Source organism: Balaenoptera acutorostrata, chromosome 11 (assembly GCF_949987535.1).
Source record: "Balaenoptera acutorostrata chromosome 11, mBalAcu1.1, whole genome shotgun sequence".
NCBI classification, from domain to species: Eukaryota; Metazoa; Chordata; class Mammalia; order Artiodactyla; family Balaenopteridae; genus Balaenoptera; species Balaenoptera acutorostrata.
This window is the reverse complement of record NC_080074.1, coordinates 66,410,330-66,422,472: the sequence shown is the minus strand read 5'-3', so window position 1 is coordinate 66,422,472 and position 12,143 is coordinate 66,410,330. Positions and strand designations below refer to the sequence as shown.

At 41.1% G+C, this 12,143-nt stretch overlaps 2 protein-coding genes across 2 annotated transcripts; one reads left to right on the top strand and one right to left on the bottom strand.

Moving 5' to 3' along the window:
* Positions 1 to 295: 295 nt before the first annotated feature.
* Positions 296 to 2,997, top strand: LOC103003593 (olfactory receptor 8S1). The gene is given in 4 exon segments (XM_028165810.2): positions 296 to 401; positions 404 to 1,064; positions 2,834 to 2,927; positions 2,929 to 2,997. Coding segments are annotated over 4 exon segments (930 nt in total).
* Positions 2,998 to 7,479: 4,482 nt separating this feature from the next.
* LALBA (lactalbumin alpha) lies at positions 7,480 to 9,220 on the bottom strand. The gene is made up of 4 exons (XM_007179263.2): positions 9,088 to 9,220; positions 8,595 to 8,753; positions 8,042 to 8,117; positions 7,480 to 7,540 (listed from the first exon to the last, which is right to left on the bottom strand). Exons 1-4 carry the CDS (start codon positions 9,218 to 9,220, stop codon positions 7,480 to 7,482), a joined length of 429 nt encoding a protein of 142 aa, XP_007179325.1.
* Between the last annotated feature and the right edge of the window lie 2,923 nt (positions 9,221 to 12,143).

The following is a 12,143-nucleotide window of genomic DNA, read 5'->3' as shown; positions in this document are numbered from 1 at the left end:
CCTTCCTTTCCTTCTCCAGTCTGAATAATCTCTTTTCTCTTCTCCTTCCTTTCTAGGTTTGATTCTCTACACTCTTCCTTCCTACTTCTCCACCTTAGGCAATAGATTATTGCCCTGAGCTGGGAAGGGTTGATGAGGTCTGACATGACAAGGTTGCCTCTGCTACATGATCTGTCCTGGGTCAGCCCTAAAGCTTTATTCATAATGCCTCATCTCCAGCCATGCTCTGGGACTCATAACACATTTGAGCATTCTTTTCTGTTCTTGTCCCTCTGAAGGGAAACTCAAATGTTCCATGGAAGTTGGCAACATAACCACAGTCACTGCGTTTGTTCTCCTAGGACTACTCAACAACCCTCAGATCCAGGTAGTACTATTTGTAATATTCCTGGTGATTTACAGGGTTCCCTCACAGGGAACCTGCTGATGCTGCTGGTGATCAGGACTGGTTGCCACCTCTGCACCCCCATGTACTTCTTCCTCAGTCACCTCTCCTTCCTGGATGCTTTCTATTCCTCAATCGTAGTGCCTAAGCTGCTAGAGAACCTTCTTTCCAAGTGGAAGACTATAACCCTCCTTGAGTGTTTCACCCAGATCTCCTTGGTCATATTTTCCGGGGCCACTGAAGCTTGCCTTCTTTCAATCATGGCCTGTGACCAGTTCCAGGCCATGTGCCACCCACTGCTGTATGTGGTGGCTATGAACAAGCAGATGTGTACTGGCCTGGTGGGAGCATCCTGGGCCATAGGAATGGGGATGGGCCTTGTTAACACCATCCTCCTTGCTCAGCATCACTTCTGTGGCCCCAACCTCATTCACAGTTTTGCCTGCGAGCTTCCCCCAGTGCTCGTGTTGACCTGTTGTGAGCCTTATATTAACATTGCCTCCATCCTGACCACCATGGTGGTCCTGGGTCTTGGTACCCTTGTCCTATTGCTGGGATCCTACACCCGTATCATGACAGCTGTGGGAATCAACTCTGCCACGGGTCGGAGCAAGATCTTCTCTACCTGCTCATCTCATTTTCTTGCGGTCACCATCCTTTATGGTTCAGGAGTTTTCAGGTATGTCATTGCTACACCTCCGGAAAGTAAATGTAGGGTATTTTTCACTCTAAAGTAACCTTGGTCTATAGAACAGAGCACTGCAAGGTAGCAGGAAAGAATTGTACTGGAATTCAAAAGGCCTGGGTTCTAGTTCTAGCTCTGATGTGGACTAGATGTGTGAATTATTTTTTTAAAAATCCATTTTCTTTCTGAGGGCTCAGTTGTCTAACTCTAAAAAATAAGCTTATACAAGGACTAAAGATTTTCATACTTTCATTAACCTATGATTTGGCAGTCCTCAGAAGGAAATCAGAGAGCCTTTGGTAGACTTTTATTCAGTGTTAGACAAAAAAATAAAACATATCATCCTTGAAACAGATGCCATTTCCCTTTCCTACTGGAAGATGATGTCTCCAAAGCTTATTTGTGCTGTAAATATTTATTAGGCACCTACTATACAACAACAGCTTTACACAATCAAGCTCAATTTTAGTATGTGTCACACCACAAAGGAAATATTATTAACCTCATTTTCGGATATTAACCTGAGTTTCAGTAGTAACCAGGTACTTTCTCAAAGTTCCCAGAACAAGCTAAGAATGGAGCCATAATGTAAACCAAGTCTCACTGACTTGAAATCTCATGCTCTTTTCTACCATGTTTCTCTCAAACATAAACAGCTCTAGTTGATGAGTCCTTGCTTACCAGGAAACAGAATAACTAATGGTCTGTGTTCTCTACTAGTGAACTGGAGATGGATTTGCACAAATTGCTCTATACTTTTTTCACCTGCTTGTTACTTGAAGTGAAGTCAGGGGTGGGAAAAGATAAGGAATTGTCCAGGAGAGCTCACCTGAGCCTGTGGACAAATCTTTTCAGCTCTCTTTGTCTCAGTTTCCTCATTTGCCATAAGGGGATGATAAGATTTCTCCCACCTACTTCACAGAAATGTTAGGAGGGATAAATTAAAAGATAAAAAATGACAGTGAAATGAATATCTTTTTAACCAAGCACACCAGAACCCACAAAGAATGTTCCAATGATAATAGCACAATTGCAACAACAACAACAAAATTTAATGCTTCTTTGGGAAATACTCCCAGTGACACTTAACAAGATGCATCCAAAAATTTAATCTTATTATTTTGGATTCACATCTTGTGCTAAACACATTTTTATCTTTCACTTTATTTACAAAGTTTGGTTTCTTTTCTAAGGCAAAGAAAAATGCATCTAAAAGGACAAATGTTTATTCTACTAAGCATTATAAAAATAATGTGCTGTGATTCTGGGGTAATTCCCAGAGCCATAAATATTAGGGAAAATGACAGCATTATTGGACTAGCATACAGTTTTATAAGGAACAATCACCACAAGGTGGGAACATATAGTTGTATATATAGGGAAAAGAAGAGAAAAAAATCCTCATATTATCATCATAACTATTAAGGAAAGACACTTTAAAAAGTATGAAGTGCTACAGAAATGTATGAAATTGTTTTCAGTTCTGACCTGTAGCACTTGATATACTGCAGAACCTCCTTTTTCCTCGGGGCAACTCCTATAATGTTTTGTGTAAGATCACTCATGTATGGAGGCGTTTGAAGGCAGAAATGACTGACTTCTCACTGATAATTCTGTCATTTCTAGATGTTTCTACCATTAGTGGTTGATTTAGCTCTGAGGACACTTTTTGCAGAGTCCGGGATGGGATGGACTGTGGCTTCCAACAGCATTGTGGCCACTGTCCTGAGCTCAGTTTACTCCTTTGTGCAATTCCTTTCAAGGTACATGACTCCAGCTTCCGACTCAGCCCTGGAGCAAGTGCTGTCAGTGCAGTACAGTGTGGTGACCCCACTGCTAAAGCACCTTATCTACAGTTCTGAAGAACCAGGAGGGGAAGGCAGCTCTGGGGAGGTTGCTGGGCAGGAATCCCAGGCTTACCTTCTAAGTCAGGCTCTACTAACTCCTCATAATAGGAGGAAAAGTTATGGGAAGGAAGAGGAGACAGAAAGAGCTATCACCACTAAGCTATCTTAGCATGAATTCTTGTCCAAGACAGAAGCCTTAGTTCCTCTGACTCCAATGCCCTCCCCCAGTCAAACGAGACGGGCAAACCTCCACAGAACTGATGGCACCCATCCACAGGGAACCCAGTCACTACACAAGAAAATCCTCTCAAAAACAGTATGGAGGATCTTCAAAAAACTAAAAATAGAACCACCATATGATCCAGCAATTCAACTCCTGGGAATATATCCAAAGGAAATGAAAACACTAACTCAAAAAGATAATCTGCACCCCCATGTTCATAGCAGCATTATTTACAGTAGTCAAGACATGGAAAGAGGCTAAGCATATATCAATGGATAAATGGATAAAGAAGTTATGGATAAAGCAATGGAATATTATTCAGTATAAAAATGAGGAAATTCTACCATTTTTGACAACATGAATGGACCTTGAAGGTATTATGCTGAGTGAAACAAGTCAGACAAAGAAAGACAAATACAATATGATCTTACTTATATGTGGAACCTAGGGAAAACCCAAACTAATAGAAAAAGAGATCAGACATGTGAGAGATCAGGGGTGGAGGGTGGGAGGAAGGGGGATTGGAGGAAGGTGACCAAAAGGTACAAATTTCCAGTGTAAGTACTAGGAAGGTGATGTACAACATGATGACTATAGTTAACACTGCTGTATGATACATAGGAAATCTGTTAAGGGAGTAAATCCTTAAGAGTTCTCATCACCAGGAGAAAAGTTCTTTCTTTTTTTCTTTTTCTTCTTTCTTTTCTTTATATTGTATCTTTATGAGATGATGGATTTTTTTTTTTTTTTTTTAGGAATAGAAAAGAGTTTTATTTGAGCCAAACTGAGGACTGTAGCCCAAGAGACAGCCTCTCAGATAACTCTGAGAAACTGCTCCGTTGAAGCATGGTTTTTAGCATAGTCACATACCTTATCAGAACAAAGAACATACATCAAACATGACAGGGGTATATGTCTTCAAGTTTCCAAAAAAGACAGGTTTAGTATATATAGAGTGAGACAGTGGGACCCTGGTGTCTGGGAAGAGAATCTTATCTTCGAGGGAGTGTTAATGTGGATGTCATAAGAAAGGAGTTTTTTATCCTTATCTTCAAAGCAGACATTCTTTACCTTAATGGTTAAAGCAGATGTGCTGTGTGTGTTTAACACGCTGTTCTAGTTCACACAAAGTTCAGGCTGAACAATGTATAAGCCAAAATTACTTCCCCATACCTCAATGTGTGAAAATTTTCTCCATTAGAGGGAACTTTCAGGATTTTCCTAATTAGGAATTTTGAGATAATGGATACTAACTGAACCTATTGCAATACTCTCTCTCTCTCTCTCTCTCTCTCTCTCTCTCTCTCTCTATATATATATATATATATAAAACCATCAAACCATCATGCTATATACCTTGAAATTGTACAGAAATGTATGTCAATTATCTCTCTATAAAACTGGGGGAAAAAAGTGAAGAAAATCTTCACAGCTTCACCAGCCATTTCCACAGCTATTGCTTTTTCCTCTCATTTCTTGTCCTTTCTACCCCTCCCCTTTTGCCTCTCCTGCACTCTTTTACTTTTGTCTATGCACAAAGTGTACATCAACCTATCTGACCACTAGTAAATAGCCCACTTAATTCTGGGAGAGTCCCTTCTTAGTACTGAGACCCAATTCCTCCTTTGTTCCCATACCAAAAAATCTCTGGCAAAATCTACAGCTCCAGAGTAACTTAGAAAGAAATGAAATAAAATAAGTGTGTCTCCTGCTGTCTTTGTTCTTAACAAGTAACACCTAAATAGAACATAGCAAATAATAAATCCTCAATAACTATTTGTTAATTAAGTAGTGAATGCAGGAATGAATGATGGATCTGTCTGAAGAGTCCTTTCTGTTGCATGATTCTAGGAAATAGGAGGGGGTATCCTCCTCTAAAGTGTAAGTCTTGAGAGCAAAATCCCTAACAGATTCTGTATCCCCAGTGTCTAGTATGTCCTCACTTAATATGCTCTCAATTAGTGTGGAAAAAAAAAGAATGAATGAGAGAGAAGGAGGGGGTGAGAAAAGGAACATATGAAAAGAAACAATTTTGTCCAGTAAAATTCCTGCCTTCATGACAATATAGATGACAGAGGAAAGTAGCATGGAGGAGAGATCAGGATAGAAAGAGAGAAAAAGAGTCCATATTTTGGGACACCATCCAGGGTCCTCCTCACACAGAGCTTGGTGAAATGTGTGCACTTTGACAGCCCCTGCCCTGAGTCTCTCCACCACCCACCTTAGCCTGGGCCACTTCCTATCCCTGCCTGGTTCAGGACTTTTTCCAGGCCTAGAGGAAGGAGAAGGAGTTAGAGAAAGCAGAACAAATTCTCAGCTACCACCCCACCTCCCATTCAGCTCCCAAGAGGATTCTCTGAAAGAGAACAACAGCAGTTTTCTGTCCTGCTTCTACCCAAAGGCAGAGAGGTCTGCATCAGTCAAGACCACATCCATGCCAGCTCCCTAGCTTCTATCTGTTCTTGATCCTTTGACCCTCAGGTTAAGATCCTCTCTGCAATTGTCAGTTTCCTTCAGCAAAACCCTCTGAAAATCATGGCCTCATATATGGTACATTCACAGGTGAAATTTCCAAGATCAGTATATTTCTCTATAGAATGAAGGCCAGGGCTATGGAGCTGAGCAAAACAGCCCACTTGGTGGAGCTGGTCCCTTATATTTTCCAGAGCATATACCTTCCTGAGGGTGTAACTGAGGCAAAGTAGTAAGTAGATGTGTGAGATCAGTGGGAGGAGTGGCCGTTCAATCCTGCCCTCCCACACACCACCATGCACAGGGTTTATTCCTAAAACCCTGTAGACTTGGGGAAAAGCCTTTTGTTCCATAATTAGGGAGGGAATAGCATGCAATATCCCTGGGAGATGTGTCACATTGTGTTCAAATTCAGACTAAAATCATATGATGAATACCAAGTTATATCCTGAGAGTTTGCTTTCATTAAGTATAGGAGAGGGATGGCCTGTCCACCCCTTGCCTGGCCCTATAGGTCCCTAAACAGGCCATGGGGGATTCATTTGGGAGCTGCTGGTCTCTGAGACAAAAGAAATATGGTCTGAATGCCTAAAGCCCCAGTGGGTATAGAAGGTAGGAGGAGGGAATTAGAAGATATAACTTAGCTAATACGGAAATGGGGTAATTCAAATTGGAGTCTTGGAATGCTGGATTCTCAAAACAGGAAGAGATCTCAGAAAAATCACTAGACTAAAACTGTCATTTAAAGATGAGGAAATTGAGCCCCAGAGACAGAGATGACTTGCCCAGCTTCGGACCATCAATGAGAAACAGAAACAGACTTTAGGACTCAAATCTCCTGACTCTCCTTCTTTCACATTTCTCATAATCAAATTAAATACAGTTCTGCAAAATTCCTCCTTAAAGACCAGTGAAGCAGCAAGAAGGGGTAATGGAATGCAGGGTCCCAACAAAAAGGCCCCAGGTGTCCAGATTCTTCAATTTCTGAGCTGTTCTCGTCTATTGTTTTTAGAAAGAGTTCCTCTCACAGCAATTTGTGAAAGGTATTTCATTATCTCAGGGGTAAAGAAATACCTCAACCCCCCTCAAGTCACCCATTTCAGATTCTTGGAACCCCTGCCCTTGCTGTTCTTTTCCCACCCTACATCTCTACCTGTCAAAATCCCAACTTCAAACAAGCTTAAATGTCACTTCTGTCATGAATCTTTCCTTGAGCCCTTTCCCCACAGCCCTCCACCAAATATAAATTATCTTTCCGCTTGTGAATACTCAGGGCACATTTCTAACCTCTCTTATGATACTTATGACACTCTTTCTTGTATTATAATTATTTATTAATGTTTATCTTATCTTTCCTATGAGTCCTTGAGGCAAGAGATGCTTTTAGCCAAATTTAGTTCCCCTCCATAGTTTTTTAATATGCTAGGTGATCAATAAATATTCATTGAATTGAATTGATACAGAAAGTAATCTGTACCTTTGAGTTATTATAAGTTCAGCCTATTTCCTCTTTAGCAGAGATGAAGGTGGCTATGACCCATGGCCACATCCACCTACTCACCCTATTTCCTCCCTCTCCCTCCAGGAAGAAAATACAGCCAGCCACTCAAAATCAGGCCCTTTATTCAGGATAGAGGTAGAATCCACTGTTGTAATGAAAGTGCCACTGGGGGCACTGAGCAAGGGTCAAAAGTCCAGAGCACCAGTCACTCATCCCTGGAGAATAGTCCTTGCATGTCCAATGGTGTCACTACAGGGCTCAGGGCTCAGAGACAAATTAGCTTCAAGGGAACCAAAACGAGGTAGCCATAGGGAAGAGGAGTTCCAGGAACATAAAGAGGGCAGAAGCAGCAAAGACAGCAGGCGTTCACCACTTCTCGCAGCGCCACTGATCCAGCTTCTCAGAACAGAGTGCTTTATGGGCCAACCTGATCATGAAGAAAAAGACAAGGCAAGTTGACTGGCCGGATCTTAGTTCAAACTTCCATCTAGCTTTATCCTCAGGAGGGACGAGGTGGAAGAGTATGGGTGAAAATTACACTTTCCTAACCAGATGGCAAGGGACACTGAGCCACCTAGTGGAGTAAGGTCCATTTTTTTAAACTCCAAGAAAATTGTAGGACAGTGGTACAAAGGGCTTGCTTTAGGGTTTAGGACTATACAAGTAGAATTAAATATTCAAATCCAGGTGAAGGAAATCCTGGGTCTCAGCCCTCTATTAGGGAACACTTGCTAGGAAAATTGCTAAACAGGAGTGGAGTGAGTGAGGCTTAAAACTGAAAACCTGAGTCTGCTTGATGAGTTTTGTTTTGAAGACTACATTCTAGCTTAAAAGACCAGGAAATAGAGGGAAAGGGGAAGGGTGCTGGGACTCAAAGGGTGAGAAGAAGGAGGGGAAGGGTAAAGTAGAAAATAGAATGGGGACTCACCAGTAGTTAATTCCTACATTATCCAGAATCTTCTTGACACACATAATGTCATCAGTAAGGTCATCATCCAGGAACTCTGGCAGGAGTTACAGAGGGAAAAATGAGAGAGCTAAGTATTACCCAGAAAGATAATGAGTTTCTCTCTTGCCTGGTCCTTCTCTGATCTAGAGGCTTATGCCTTTTGCCTTTCTATATGAGAAATCCAGTACAATAATGCCTCCCCCTAGGTAAGGACTCCCTTCGCTTCTCTGGGTGCATCTCTAGAGGAATTATCAACTTCATCAACTGACTTACTCTGAAAATGCAGGGTATTAGACTTCAAGATCCCCAAACAGCTCAGATCATCTACCCGTGAACTTTAAGGGACTGTCTGGGGATTTGGTGATAATGAAAAATTCTAACAGCCTCTTACTCAGTACTAACAATTGAAGTCCCACAGTTGATGTGGAGTCCAAGGCAGTGAAGTTAAAGGTGCGCTTGATGCCAAAAAAGGAGATTATCCCAGGAGTAGGCTCCAAAAAAACACAAGAACATGGTAAAAGTGGTCACTCACTGTCACAGGAGATGCCACAGATGTCCCTTGAGTGAGGGATATGGTTGTCTCTGCACCAAATTTTATTATTGATCTGGAAGAGTCCATATTCTGTGCTGCCATTGTTATTTACTACGGTTTGTGTGTCACAACCACTGGTATGAAATACGGTACAGACCCCTGAAAGAAAGATGAAAAAGAGATATCACAGGGATGCCCACATATAGTATAAATAAGGACCTGTATTCCCAGACAGAAAAAGGCTCTCCAGCCAATCTCCAAATATGGCCAACCACAGAGTATCTTGATAAGATGAAGAGCTCCAAAAAACAATCAGACAATGAGAGAAAGGAGAGATAGGTGAATAAATGTAATAAGAGAGTAAGCAGATGAGCAGATAAGAGGATTATTAGATAATTGAATTAAAAGTAGAGAAAAAAAGAGGAGGAAGAGAAGCATGGGGAAGACAGAAGAAGATGAAGTATGGAACAAAGCAAGATAGCAGGGAACTCACATTCAGGCAAAGTGATGCCTCCATAGCCATCCAGGTCTTTCAGCCTCTGGAACACCTCACATTTTGTTAATTGTTCGGCCTGGATGGCATGGAACAGGTTGCCCACCAGGAGCAGAGAGACAAAGGACATCATTTTGGCTGCTCCCAAGATTCTGAAATGGGGTCACCACACAACTTCACCTCCTTTTATTTGTGGAGAAAGCCTCAGGGGTCCTGGCATCAAGCCCTACATCCAGGAAGAGGATGAAGAGAGACTGGTCATGCCAACAAAGAAACATTTATCCTGCCAGCTTCCTTCCGTAATTTCACCCCATTATTCTTTTCCTTCCCAGAATCTCTAGACCATACCAGGTATTGTTACCTGTCCAGAGAGAGTTACAAGCATGATCCTGTTTCCCATTTGGCTTTGTTTATACCTTTGTTTCTTGTAGTGTTGGTTCTAGGAAGCAGGATGTCCCCAACCTACTTCAGGAACAAAGGAGGCCTCAGGGGTAATACGAGTGAAGCAATTAGAAAATACAAAAAGGGTCCATGGCCAACTCCCCCTTCTCCTTAGAGAAATATAGAATTTGGGAAAGGAGTGTATATCATCACTTGTCATGGCTCCAGGATCAGAGCTGGCAATTGCCCAGTCGACCCAGGCATGAAACAAAGGAAGAATTCCTTGATATGCCAGTTTGTGGCTGAGGGCTCAGGAATAGAGATAGAATATGGCAACATAGACTGAGAATCAGATATAACGTGGACCCAGAGACTTTCTATTTCACGAAAATGGAGAACTTGAAAAGTGTGTATGACAGTATCTAGCTACCCTATGAGCTATTATCAGCCTCCCCACATCCAACCACCACTACCATTAAATAGCCAGATAACACATTGTTAACCTAAAAGTAATAACTTTTAACAGACTTGTTCATAAACATATAAACTTGTAGACAGCTTCAGAGTTGGCCACAGAAGGTTCAAAAAAGAATGCCCAAGCCAGTGGGAAGATTGGACTTCAAGCACTTTAAGGTTGGGGTAATATATATCTAGAGCCTATAAAACAAGATTCTGGATCTGAGCTTTCGGATCAGTGCCCTTGAGCAGTAGAGTTTAGGATACTAGTTCTGATGATTCCTTCGGCTTGCTGGCATCAAGCTTCACGTCATGGTGCCAATAGCTGTTAGCTTCCTTCATGCAGGGGGTCATTCTCTCTACCACAATGTCTAAACCTGATTTCTTTTTTCTTTTTTTAACATCTTTATTATAGTATAACTGCTTTAAATGTTGTGTTAGTTTCTACTGTATAACAAAGTGAATCAGCTATACGTATACATACATCCCCATATCCCCTCCCTCTTGCGTCTCCCTCCCACCCTCCTTAATCCACCCTTCTAGGTAGTCACAAAGCACCGGCTGATCTCCCTGTGTGATACATTGTTTCCCACTAGCTACCTATTCTATATTTGGTAGTGTATATATGTCAATGCTACTCTCCACTTCGTCCCAGCTTACCCTTCCCCCTCCCTGTGTCCTCAGTCCATTCTCTACGTATGTGTCCTTATTCCTGTCCCTCCCCTAGGCTCATCAGAACCGTGTTTTTTGTTTTTTTTTTTTAGATTCCATATATATGTGTTAACACACAGTATTTGTTATTTTTCTTGCTGACTTACTTCACTCTGTATGACAGACTCTAGGTCCATCCACCTCACTACAAATAACTCAGTTTAGTTTCTTTTTATGGCTGAGTAATTTTCCATTGTATATATGTACCACATCTTCTTTATCCATTCATCTGTCGATGGACACTTAGGTTGCTTCATGTCCCAGCTATTGTAAATAGTGCTGCAGTGAACATTGTGGTACATGACTCTTTTTGAATTATGGTTTTCTCAGGGTATATGCCCAGCGGTGGGATTGCTGGATCATATGGAAGTTCTATTTTTAGTTTTTGAGGAACCTCTATACTGTTCTCCATAGTGACTGTATCAATTTACATTCCCACCAACAGTGCAAGAGGGTTCCCTTTTCTCCACACCCTCTCCAGCATTTATTGTTTGTTGATTTTTTAATGATGGCCATTCTGACTGGTGTGAATACCTCACTGTAGTTTTCATTTGCAATTTTCTAGTGATTAGTGATGTTGAGCATCCTTTCATGTGTTTGTTGGCCATCTGTATATCTTCTTTGGAGAAATGTCTATTTAGGTCTTCTGCCCATTTTTGGATTGGGTTGTTTGTTTTTCTGATATTGAGCTGCATGAGCTTCTTGTAAATTTTGGAGATTAATCCCTTGTCACTTGCTTCATTTGCAAATATTTTCTCCCATTCTGAAGGTTGTCTTTTCATCTTGTTTATGGTTTCCTTTTCTGTGCAAAAGCTTTTAAGTTTCATTAGGTCCCATTTGTTTATTTTTGTTTTTATTTCCATTTCTCTAGGAGGTGGGTCAAAAGGATCTTGCTGTGATTTATGTCATAGAATGTTCTGCCTATGTTTTCCACTGAGAGTTTTATAGTGTCTGGCCTTACATTTAGGTCTTTAGCCATTTTGAGTTTATTTTTCTGTATGGTGTTAGGAAGTGTTCTAATTTCATTCTTCTAAATGTAGCTGTCCAGCTTTCCCAGCACCACTTATTGAAGACACTGTCTTTTCTACATGTATATTCTTGCCTCCTTTGTCAAAGATAAGGTGACCATAGGTCCGTGGGTTTATCTCTGGGCTTTCTATCCTGTTCCATTGATCTATATTTCTGTTTTTGTGCCAGTACCATACTGTCTTGATTACTGTAGCTTTGTAGTGTAGTCTGAAGTCAGGGAGCCTGATTCCTCCAGCTCTGTTTTTCTGTCTCAAGATTGCTTTGGCTATTCGGGGTCTTTTGTGTTTCCATACAAATTATAAAATTTTTTGTTCTAGTTCTGTGAAAAATGCCAGTGGTAGTTTGACAAGGATTGCATTGAATCTGTAGATTGCTTTGGGTAGTATACTCATTTTCACAATGTTGATTCTTCCAATCCAAGAACATGGTATATCTCTCCATCTGTTTGTATCATCTTTAATTGCTTTCATCAGTGTCTT